We start from the raw sequence: 12,770 nt of genomic DNA, 5'->3' as shown, positions 1-12,770 counted from the left end.
TTACTATGTTTTAATATGCAATTTTATATATCTATTTGATTATGCTGTGTCTTGCCTGGAGCCGAAAGGACAGGTAAATAAATAATAATAACAACAACAACAATGATGATGATTATGATGATGATGTAATCCAGGATTGTTGTAATCCAGAGAAGCCCCCACAACGATGGTAAAAACATCAAACATCTAGGCGTCCTCTGGGCAACGTCCTTGCAGACGGCCAATTCTCTCTCACCAGAAGCGACTTGCTGTTTCTCAAGTCGCTCCTGACACGAAATAATAATAATATATATTACTATGTTTTAATATATAATTTTATAGATGTATTTGACAATGCTGTGTCCTGCCTGGAGCCGAAAGGAGAGACAGGTAAAATAGTAATAATAATAATAATAATAATAATAATAATGACACAGTACGAAATCCAGCATATCTATCTTGTTTGCTGTGTCATAAAATAATAATAATAATAATAATAATAATAATAATAATAATAATAATAATGTGTTGTTGTTGTTGTTGTAATCCAGAGTAACCCCCACAATGATGGTAAAAACATCAAACATCCAGGCGTCCTCTGGGCAACGTCCTTGCAGACAGCCAATTCTCTCACACCAGAAGCGACTTGCAGTTTCTCAAGTCACTTCTGATACTAAAAATACTTTATTTTTCTATCCCGCCTCCATCTCCCTGCAGGGACTTGGGGCGGCTAACATGGGGACAAGCCCAAAGAACAAGCAGTACATATGTAAACAACATCCTCAAACAGGTAAAATAAACAGTGGAGATGGGGCCTCGGTGTCCCTCGCAGACTGCGTGACTTCACCTGGTTTGAAGGAACAGTTCTTGCTGCCGGTGCATTTCTTCCCCGCTCTTCAACCCTTTGAGCCTCTTCTGGAAAACCCGGAACAAGAGGAGCTCCTCTTTGCCGCCACCGGACACAGGCCAGGCTCTCCTGCGCTCCAGCTCCAGCTCCAGCAGCATCTCCTGAAAACAAGGCAATAGAGGATAGAGCTCCTATTTGAGATACCTGTAATTAATTTGAGATATCTGTAATTAAATTGTCATAGTTCAATGTTATGTAATCTTGGGATCTGTAGTTTGGTGAGTGAAGGCTCAAGTCCCTCTGGGGAGAGAGGGCAGTCTAGAAATAAAGAATTATTATTGTTATTTTATTATGTCACAGCAAACAAGATATATATGCTGGATTTCATATCACAAAATCACAAGTCGAACACTTCCCAAGTGTCTAGGACTGTGTGATGTATTTTCGGATGATGCGTGCAGATCCCAGCAGGGTGGCCTTTTGCAGTTGGCAGATCGTGATTTTGTCAATGTCTATTGTTTCCAAATGCCGGCTGAGATCTTTTGGCACGGCACCCAGTGTGCCCATCACCACCGGGACCACCTGCACTGGTTTCTGCCAGAGTCTTTGAAGTTCAATCTTGAGGTCCTGATAGCGGCTGAGTTTTTCCTGTTGTTTTTCGTCAATGCGACTGTCACCTGGGATGGCGACATCCATGATCCAAACCGTTTTCTTTTCCACAACTGTGATGTCTGGTGTGTTGTATTCCAGAACTTTGTCAGTCTGGATTCGTAAGTCCCACAGTATCTTTGCGTGCTCATTTTCCAAGACTTTTGCAGGTTTGTGATCCCACCAGTTCTTTTCTGCTGGGAGGTGGTACTTGAGGCATAAGTTCCAGTGAATCACTTGGGCCACATAGTTGTGCCTCTGTTTGTAGTCTGTCTGTGCGATTTTTTTACAGCAGCTGAGGATATGATCAATGGTTTCGTCGGTTTCCTTGCACAGTCTGCATTTTGGGTCATCAGCTGATTTTTCGATCTTGGCCTGAATGGCCTTTGTCCTGATGTCTTGCTCCTGGGCTGCAAGGATCAGGCCTTCTGTCTCCTTCTTCAGGGTCCCATTCGTGAGCCAGAGCCAGGTCTTCTCTTTATCAGCTTTTCCTTCAGTTTTGTCAAGGAACTTTCCATGCAATGTTTTCTTGTGCCATCTGTCAGCACTAGTTTGTAGTGCGGTTTTCTTGTACTGGTTTTTTGTCTGTTGTGTTTTGAGGAGTTTCTGATTTTTGACTTCAATCAAAGCAGGTTCTTCACTTTGCTTTACATATTCTGCCAGGGCATGTTCTTCTTCTTTGACTGCTTGTTTGACTTGTAAGAGTCCTCTGCCCCCTGATCTTCTAGGCAGATATAGCCGGTCAACATCACTGCGAGGGTGCAGGGAATGATGGATGGTCATGAGTTTTCTTGTTTTTCTGTCCAAATTGTCCAGTTCCGCCTGTGTCCAATTTATGATGCCAGCAGTATATCTTATGACAGGTATGGCCCAGGTGTTTATGGCTTTGATGGTGTTGCCTCCATTGAGCTTGCTTTTGAGAATTTTTCTGACCCTTTGTGTGTATTCTTTACTGACCAGAGTCGTCACATGTAATATTATTACATTATTATTATTATTATTATTATTATTATTATTATTATTATTATTGTCACCATACAAGCCCCAAGAGACGACTGTGTGCAGATCTGAGTCACCTGCAATCTGGCGTAGATATCGGGGTTCCCTCTCCTCTGGAATGTGGAACGTTTGGGATTATTTGGATGGTTACACTTTCCCAACTCAGACCTAGAATTTGAAACAAAGGCAGAAGTGTTAGATATATGGTGGCATCACACAGGGATGCATTGGGAACATCTCAGAAAATAGGATGCAGCTGCTCTAATGTCGATTGCATTCAACTACATGAATACATATAACCAAAAACATCAGTCTTTTAGTAAAAAGGCTTCTTGGGGTAGATACTTTGCTTTGCTTTGCTCCCAAAGATATTTGCAAAAGCAACTCAGACCTTGATGTGTGTATCACTGAGCCCCTCTGTCCGAAATCCAAGACGGCGTCAAGGAGAACGGCGCAGGCCTCTCTTAGGTCTCCCTCGCAGCCGCCAGCAGCGACAGACAGAGGAAGAAAGTGCTGGTACAGAGCCCAGTAATGGAAGTCCTGCCTGCAAACAGAGACAGAGAAAACCCCACTTTGATTACGGGCCCTTAAAGTCACACACTCTCGGCTTCAGACGGAGTCCAAGCCAAGCCCTCACCTCTCAACGGCAGAAAGAACGTCTTCGTCGGGACAGACTGCCAGTTCCATCAGAAGCCATTCTTGGAGAGTCAGCTGGGAGGAAAGAAGGAAGGCAGGGAGATTCAGAGACAGGGCCTTCTTGGTGGAGGCTCCCAGGCTCTGGAGTAAGAGATGTTGCACCTCAGCGCTGGATCACCTTGCTCTTAACACACACTCCACCACAGCAGGCTAGGTTTAAACAGTTTATTGATAAAAGATAGCAAAGTCCGAATAAAAAGCAGTAAAGAAAGCAAACATCCAAATGCAAAGGCAGTCAGTCAAAAAGGCTATAATCCAGAGGTAAAAGCAATTTGCAGAATATAGTCCCAAGTCTCTGATAAAGGAAATTAGTCCTGAAAACAAGGCAACATGAACTTCAGCGTAAAATCCAAAACACAGATTCCAGGCATGAACATAAACGAGAATCCTTAGACAAGGCAGGAGATGTGCTTTCAAAAATCAACATTGCTTTATCTGAAATCTTCCCCTGTCTCTCCCGTATTTACCCATGTTTACAAGCCAAAAAAGCATTTCTCTGCCCTTGAGTTCCCACGTGTTTGTTAGCGATTCTAAGGGAACGTCTGGGACGATGAACCTTTAACCTTAACCTTGTATCTCTATCTAAGGAAGACTCCTCTGAGTCACTGCCAGAAACACATGGAACTTGTTGATGTTCGAACTCCTGGGAAATGTCACCCTTATCATTAGTTTCTGCTTCCTGTGTCCCCAGACTTTATTGTTGTTGTTTATTCATTCAGTCACTTCTGACTCTTTGTGACCTCATGGACCAGCCCATGCTTTACTTTGGAAACTGTGAAAAATGACCAAACCAACCTCCAGCTACACCTGATTCAGCAAATATCATGACCTACAGTCAGAGCCTATCAACCAGCATCTAAACAACGAAAGCAAAACCACTCCAGAGAACATGGAATTAGACTTTTTGATGACAGGTTGAAAAGTGGACACTACTACCTGGACCAAGTCACACGCTCAGTATTTACCTGGAAGGCTTTTTCCCACAATAGTTCTTTGAAAAGGGGATGCTTCCATAAGCACAAGGCAGCTTTTGAGTAGCAGAAGCTGGGGCGGGATAATGTTTTCCATGGAAGGTCATCATCCATGCTGCCTTCCCAGCTTGTATTTCGGGCTTCCGAGCAAAGAAGGGGCACGACGTACTGAAGCTGCAAAAGAGCGGGCTGCTTAACACACAGATCTAAAAAGCGATGGCTAAAAATGCTCATCAAAGGAGGAAACATAGTTTTGGCATCAACTATATTCCATTCCAGCCCTGCATTTGCTGTAAGAATCCCTGCTGTCTTTAAAAAATAGTATCTTCCATCCCTTCTCTTTTATCCAACTCAGCTAAATAATAATAATAATAATAATAATAATAATAATAATAATAATAATAATAATAATAATTTCATCCAAAAATACATCACACAGTCCTAAATGCTTGGGAAGTGTTCGACTTGTGATTTTGTGATACGAAATCCAGCATATCTATCTTGTTTGCTGTGTCATACAATAAAATAATAATAGAGGAAATAAAAATAAAAATAGAGGAAAGAAGAAGAAGAAGAAGAAATAAAACAATAAGAATTATTATTATATATTATATTATTATTATTATATTATTATATATATTGGAGTTATGGTGGCTCAATGGGTTAAACCCTTGTGCCAGTTGAACTGCTGACCTGAAGGTTTGCGGTTCAAATCTGCAAGATGGTGTGAGCTCCTGTCTGTCAGCTCTAGCTTGTGGGGACATGAGAAGCCTCCCAGCAGGATGATATATACACCCCACTTGCCTAGTTTCCAACAGACCTCACAACCTCTGACATAGATCATAGCAACCCCTATGACATAGATCATAGCAAAATAAAACGGTAAAATGGTAAAACAAACATCCCCACTATTAGATAGAAAGGGGGCCGGTCAAGTCAAAAAATGCAAAAGTATACAAAATGCAAAAAATACAAAACCTTTTAATAAGGTATCTGGGCAAAGTGTTGAGGAGTTATCTAGAAGAGTTGGGGTAGGGAGTCAAGTTGTTTCCAATACCGGGGCAAAACAAAATGCAGAAAAGCGGTATTTCTATAGGAGGGGTCTGTCGTGGGGTTAATTATTCCAATGCACACTGGAAAAGCCATGTTTTTAACTGTTTACTAAATACATATAAGCAAAGACCACCAGCACTGAAGCGATGATTCTCTGCCTTCAACTTCGTGGGACCGGATGCCAAGTTGTCCAAAGGTCCGATCACCGTCTCGCAAAGCAGTTACTCTACTCTCAGTTCAAGAATGGAAAATGGAATTTCAGAGGACAGATGGGCTTAGAGCTAACCATAAAAATGTGGCAGGAACATGGCGAGAGAACTAGGAAGCCCTGACTCTCGATCATTGGAACTGGAGGTCAGCTGTTACCAACAGTGCTGTGGATTTTGCAGAGGCACGAATGAAGGGGAAAAGAGAGATACGTCCCAAGCAAACCCTTGTCGGGACCACCTTCTATCTGGAAATGTATGTCCTCAATGCAAAAGATAGAGCCCCCGGTGACACAATGGGCTAAATCCTTGTGCCGGCAGGACTGCTGACCCACAGGTTGCCGGGAGAGCAGGTGACTTCCCTCTGTCAACTCCAGCTCCCCATGCAGGGACATGAGATAAGCCAACCACAAGGATCGTAAAACATCAAAACATTCACCTCTGGGCAACATCCTTGCAGACAACGAATTCTCTCACATCAGAAGCAACTTGCAGTTTCTCAAGTTGCTCCTGACACACACAAAAACTGCAAAAGACTATGCGGATCCAGAATAGGCCTTTACAGCTATTTGAAGACCCACTACCAAGTCTTGGAAGACAATCATACTCGGCCACAGGTGATAGATGATGATGATGATATAACATACAATAATAATTATTCTTATTATTTTATTTTTATTTTTATACCCAGCCCCATCTCCCCAAAGGGACTTGGGGCGGCTTACATGGGGCCAAGCCCAGGATAAACAAACAATGTAAAAACACAACAATAAAACAAATCAATCAACAATAGAATAGATCATAAAAACTAATAAGATCACATACCCTGTTTCCCTGAAAGTAAGACATCCCCAAAAAATAAGACCTAGTAGAGGTTTTGCTAAATTGCTAAATATAAGGCCTCCCCTGAAAGTAAGACCTAGCAAAGTTTTTGTTTGGAAGCATGCCCGGCGCCCGTCAAACAAAACTCCGTAGCATGCAGGGTTGGTAAATGTACATAATAATAATAATAATAATAATAATGTATCACACAGTCCTAGACACTTGGGAAGTGTTCGACTTGTGATTTTGCAATACGAAATCCAGCATATCTATCTTGTTTGCTGTGTCATAATAAAATAATAATAATAATAATAATAATAAATACATCACACAGTCCTAGACACTTGGGAAGTGTTTGACTTGTGATTTTGTGATACGAAATCCAGCATATCTATCTTGTTTGCTGCGTCATACAATAAAATAAAATAATAATAATAATTATTATTTTATTTTTATACCCCGCCTCCATCTCCCCAGAGGGACTTGGGGCGGCTTACATACCAGTTGTATATGTAAATAATGGTAGTAACAAGAAATTCTTGACAGGGGTCACAGTTTGTCTGGTTTAGTTATGTTGGTTTGTGATGACAACTTCTGTACAGTATAGAATAAATGTTCATTTTTTTTTGTTCAACAATGGATATGAATTCTTCTTCATAGAAAAATAAGACATCCCCTGAAAATAAGACCTAGCGCATCTTTGGGAGTAAAAAATAATATAAGACACTGTCTTATTTTCGGGGAAACACGGTAAAATAGTCATACTTTAGTAAAATCCAGGATTGGCTCCTAAAAGGAACTGGGCCAAAAAAAAAATACTCACAAGACCACACTAGTATAAAGCAGGTTAAAACTCACAAGTCAAAATTCAATGGGTAATTGTGGCAGAGGACATAGCAAATTCCTGAGATGTCTCTTTGGGTCCGCCAATGCAAACCTGTATGGTTAGGACCATAAATGAGGCAATTTAATGTCAGAACTCATGATCTATCTTAGGCTCTTACCTTAAACCATTCTGCGTAAGGCATGAAAACGGCAGGACCCTCCAGGCCAGCCTGGCGCGCGATCAGGAACGCCGTCATCATGCTTTCCAAGTCATAGTCCTCAAAGCCTTTCTTCAGCAGATGGCTCAGGAAGTCTGGGAAAAAGACTTCCCCATAACACACACGTCTCCCACCTTTTTCCCAAAGTGAAAACAAAACAGTATGTGGGCTCAAAATGCCAAAGTCCGATCCAACCACGGACTCGGTATCTACCTTTAATCAGTGGTGCGGCTCCCGACTGGCAGACCAGCAGCGTGGAAACGCAGGAGAGGACGTGATGCCAGTTGACTTCGCTCGTCTCCAGGACGTGCTGCAAATGGCGGACCAACTCCTCCGGCTTGAAGGGCACAAACAACTACAAGGGGAGACAAAGCCAGAAACGCCTTTCACCATCCAAGCAAGGAAGATGGAAAACCATCTCAAGAGTCAGCAGATAGTTTGCTCCTGAGTGAGCAGTGTTATGTTTGGTTGGAGGCCAAAGTGGTTGAGGGGTGTCGCACCTCAGAATAGTTCACCTTGCTATTGACAGTCTTTTGTAGTTTTATTGAGCAAAAGCAGTATACTGTATATACTCGAGTATAAGCCTAGTTTTTCAGCCCTTTTTTTAAGACTGAAAAAGACCCCTCGGCTTATACTCAGGTGAGAGTCCTGGATGGCTTATATTTGGGTCAGCTTATACTCAAGAATATATGGTATATTTATTATTTTTCTCTATTATTATTGGTATTATTACATTTATTATTTTTCTCTATTATTGTTGCTACTACAGTAGAGTCTCATCCAACATAAACGGGCCAGCAGAATGTTGGATAAGTGAATAAGTTGGATAATAAGGAGAGATTAAGAAAAAGCATATTAAACATCAAAATAGTTTATGATTTTACTAATTAAGCACCAAAACATCATGTTATACAACAAATTTGACAGAAAAAGTAGTTCATTACACATTAATGCTATGTAGTAATTACTGTATTTACGAATTTAGCACCAAAATATCATGATATATTGAAAACATTGACTACAAAAATGTGTTGGATAATCCAGAACGTTGGATAAGTGAGTGTTGGATAAGTGAGATTCTACTGTATTGCATTTATTTTTCCTTTGCTTTTCCATTTTCTCTTTTTTGTTGTTGTTTTGTTTTGGGTTTTGTTGTTTTTTCACTCAGTGCACTTTGCCCAATCCATTGTATGATTTTATTAACCATCATCATCATCATCATCATCATCATCATCATTTAATTACTTATTAATCGCCCTCCATCCAAGATGCTCTAGGCGATTTACAAGATAAAATTGTAAAGGATAAAAATACATACATACAAATATTGATAAAATTAACATAGATTAAAAGCTCTAGTAAAGAGCTAGGTCTTGAGTGCTAGGGTATTGCTGTGTTTTATCATGTGTTTTATAATGACTGTGATTTTATTTTATGCCTTTTAATTTTATTTTTGTGTTTTTTGTATTTGATACTCTGTATGCTGGTTTTATATCTGTGAGCCGCCCCGAGTCCCTCTGGGGAGATGGTGGCGGGGTATAAAAATAAAATTATTATTATTATTATTATTATTATTATTGACACAACGACGTTGTATGACACAGCAAACAAGATAGATATGCTGGGTTTCGTTTCACAAAATCACAAGTCGAACACTTCCCAAGTGTCTAGGACTGTGTGATGTATTTTCGGATGATGCGTGCAGATCCCAGCAGGGTGGCTTTTTGCAGTTGGCAGATCGTAATTTTGTCAATGTCTATTGTTTCCAAATGCCGGCTGAGATCTTTTGGCACGGCACCCAGTGTGCCCATCACCACCGGGACCACCTGCACTGGTTTCTGCCAGAGTCTTTGAAGTTCAATCTTGAGGTCCTGATAGCGGCTGAGTTTTTCCTGTTGTTTTTCGTCAATGCGACTGTCACCTGGGATGGCAACATCAATGATCCAAACCTTGTTCTTTTCCACAACTGTGATGTCTGGTGTGTTGTGTTCCAGAACTTTGTCAGTCTGGATTCGGAAGTCCCACAGTATCTTTGCGTGCTCATTTTCCAATACTTTTGCAGGTTTGTGATCCCACCAGTTCTTTGCTGCTGGCAGGTGGTACTTGAGGCATAAGTTCCAATGAATCATGATGACTGAGGGCTGTGCTGGCGGTAGTGTAACTACCGGCAGGTCCAACCAAGCCAGAGAGGCCTCAGCTGAGGAGCACAACCAAGAGCACCTAACCCATTAGCATTATGGAGAATCAAACCCAAACGAAGTCTATACTGGCTCGGTCGTCACCCAGGATAAAAAGGACCGCGGTGGATGCTGCTGATTCTGGACATCCATCGACAAGTGGGCTACGGAATCATCAAAACCCAAATGAACAGTCACAGAAGCGGCAGAAATACACAATGCCAGAAAACCGCACAATTATTATTATTATTATTATTATTATTATTATTATTATTATTATTATTATTATTTTACTCTATTATTATTATTATTACATTTATTATTTCACTCTGATCTTATTATAATTATTATTATTACTATTATTGCATTTATTATTTTACTCTATTATTACATGTATTATTTTCCTGTATTTATTATTATTATTACTATTATTTCAGGTATTATTTTACTCTATTATTATTAAAAGGATACATAAGCACATTTACACTGAAGAAGATGAGAATAATGATTTGATCAGAGTTGGACAGTCTTATCTTAAATTTGAACTTTATGTAAATATTCAAAAACATTTAACCTACTGATGCCTCAATTAATGTAATTTTATTGGTATCTATTTTTATTTCTGAAATTTACCACCCTCGGCTTATACTGGAGTCAATGTTTTCCCAGTTTTTTTGTGGTAAAAACTGGTTAATAATAATAATAATAATAGTAATAATAATAATAATAATACATTTATTTGTATCTCGCCACCATCTCCCCCAGAGGGGACTCGGGGCGGCTCACAGAAATATCAAATACAAAACAATAACAATATTCAATACATCAATAAACAATAACATGCACCCATTGTAATATTTGCACATTAACCAAAAAGAATAAAAACACACTTATTAAAAACATAGAATTTAAAAACAGTGAGGTTGCAATAGTAGATTAGCAAAGTGCACATCATAGGTTGTAAACTCAAAACATAGATCTATATATATAAAAGAGTGATGGCATCACGGCGATCCACAAAACAACAAAACTTTTTTGTGGCTTATATTCGGGTCGGCTTATACTCGAGTATATATGGTAGTTTTTAAAAGGAGCAGGACGACTGTGAAATGCTTGCAGTCAAACCCCAATTAAGGAAGACTTACTTTGCGGTAGAGCAAGGCGAGCACCGCATTTGTCCGAGCAAAGCTCCACTCTCTCTGGAGAGGAATGGCATCGGAAACTGATGGAAAGAAAAAGAAAACTCAATTCACACAATGTAAGGCCAGGGCTGCTAATCAATTTTTTAAATTGTGTCAGAAGCGACTTGAGAACATATTGCAAGTCGCTTCTGGTGTGAGAGATTTGGCCATGTACAAAGACGTTGTCCAAGCGATGTCAGAATGTGTTACCATCCTGTGCTGGGAGTCTTCACGCATGTTCCCACAAGCTAGAGCTGACAGATGGGAGCTCATCCCATCTCACGGATTCGAACCGGCAACCTTCAGGTCAGCAACCCAACCTTTAGGTCAGCAGTCCATCTGGCACAAGGGTTTAACCCACTGCACCACCACGGCTCCTTTATCTGCAACTGATAAATAAAAATAACCAACAGTTCCAATAGAATTGGAATAAGGCAGTCAATGATTTCTAAAGGCGTCTGTAACTTCAAGGCCTTTTATGCACAGGACATTCAATGAAGGCGACGTCAAGAGGACATGGACTCTCTCGCTGGCTGCTTAACAGCTAGCATCCTATTTATTTATTTATGAAACTTATACCTCACCTTTATTTATTTATTTAGTTATTTATTTACATCATTTTTACCCTGCCTTTCTCCCAGGGGGGACTCAAGGCGGCTTACAATAAATAGGCAAAAATTCAATGCCTAAAAACAGTGTACAAAACAACAATTCATATAAAACAGATACCATTACAAAATAAAATCACATTATATAAAATTTTAAGCATATCCAAGATTAAAATCCATTCACATCCAGAATTCTCAACGTAAGTCTTGGTACAGGTCATGTAAAGTCCATGTTCTCATTCATTAAAAGCTTGTGTGCGCAACCATGTCTTTAAGGCTTTCCTGAAGCCTAGGAGAGTTGGTGTCCTGTTGTTGTTGTTGTTGTTTCCATATCAAAATTGGAACTCAAAGAGGTTCACAATTGAACAAAGACTAATACAATTCAAAACATACAAAAAGGTAAAGGTAAATGTTTCCCATGACATTGAGTCCAGTCGTGTCCGACTCTGGGGGTTGGTGCTCATCTCCATTTCTAAGCCAAAGAGCCGGCATTGTCCATAGACACCTCCAAGGTCATGTGGCCGGCATGACTGCATGGAACGCCCTTACCTTCCCGCCAGACCTATTGATCTACTCACATTGGCATGTTTTCGAACTGCTAGGTTGGCAGAAGCTGGGGCTAACAGTGGGCGCTCATTCCACTCCCGGGATTTGAACCTGGCACTTTTCGGTCTGCAAGTTCAGCAGCTCAGCGCTTTAACACACTGTGCCACCAGAGGCCCCAAAAATATATATATATATATACAAAACTGGGTCATAAAAACAGAATATAGAAATGTTAGTTAAAAAAAAAAACCCAAAAGGTAGTTTGACTTCTCCAGGGATTAACATACTCTCTGTCCTCCATACAAGAATGGCTCTCGACTTATATAAAAATCAACTGATACATGAGTATATATGGCAACCTGTTTACAGTATTAGAACAATTCACCCCACAGTACAAAAATAAAATGCAATTTATTTTTTTAAAAGCCCTACCTTTGAGCTGAGGGTTGTAGGTCAGAACTTGGGTCAAAGTTTGGCTGAAGAAGTCTTGCAGGGCCTCAGGCAGGACCAGGCCTTGGTAGGCACTCACAGTAAACACATGGAGCCTATATATATACAAAATAAAATGTACAAAAATAAAATGCAATTTATCTATCTATCTATCTATCTATCTATCTATCTATCTATCTATCTATATACACACACACACAGTAGAGTCTCACTTATCCAAGCTAAATGGGCTGGCAGAAGCTTGGATAAGTGAATATCTTGGATAATAAGGAGGGATTAAGGAAATAATAATAATAATAATAATAATAATAATAAAACTTTATTTATACCCCGCCACCATCTGCCCGTGGGGACTCGGGGCGGGTCACAATGTTACAAAAGTAACAGCGCAAATACATTAACAATATACACAGTTTAAAACACAAGAAGATGATAAAACAGAAGTTAAAACAAAGGTTTATACAACAGTAATAATACAACAGTAATAATATCATAATATACAACAGTAATAATATCAAACAACCACCAATGCCATTCAGTGGGG

The 12,770-nt window shown here is 39.9% G+C and overlaps 1 protein-coding gene across 1 annotated transcript; it reads right to left on the bottom strand.

The window, feature by feature from the left end:
• Positions 1 to 512: 512 nt before the first annotated feature.
• On the bottom strand, positions 513 to 12,317 carry LOC134295046 (Fanconi anemia group A protein-like). Its single transcript, XM_062966985.1, has 9 exons — positions 12,209 to 12,317; positions 10,587 to 10,663; positions 7,478 to 7,619; positions 7,226 to 7,359; positions 4,135 to 4,314; positions 3,111 to 3,184; positions 2,865 to 3,017; positions 2,551 to 2,641; positions 513 to 987 (listed from the first exon to the last, which is right to left on the bottom strand). The coding sequence occupies exons 4-9, from the start codon at positions 7,304 to 7,306 to the stop codon at positions 823 to 825; spliced, it is 744 nt and encodes a 247-aa protein (XP_062823055.1). The 5' UTR covers positions 7,307 to 7,359; positions 7,478 to 7,619; positions 10,587 to 10,663; positions 12,209 to 12,317; the 3' UTR covers positions 513 to 822.
• Positions 12,318 to 12,770: the final 453 nt, after the last annotated feature.

This window comes from Anolis carolinensis, unplaced genomic scaffold (genome assembly GCF_035594765.1).
Source record: "Anolis carolinensis isolate JA03-04 unplaced genomic scaffold, rAnoCar3.1.pri scaffold_63, whole genome shotgun sequence".
Lineage (NCBI taxonomy): Eukaryota > Metazoa > Chordata > Lepidosauria > Squamata > Dactyloidae > Anolis > Anolis carolinensis.
The sequence above is the reverse complement of the archived record's forward strand: the minus strand, read 5'-3'. Positions and strand labels throughout refer to the sequence as shown.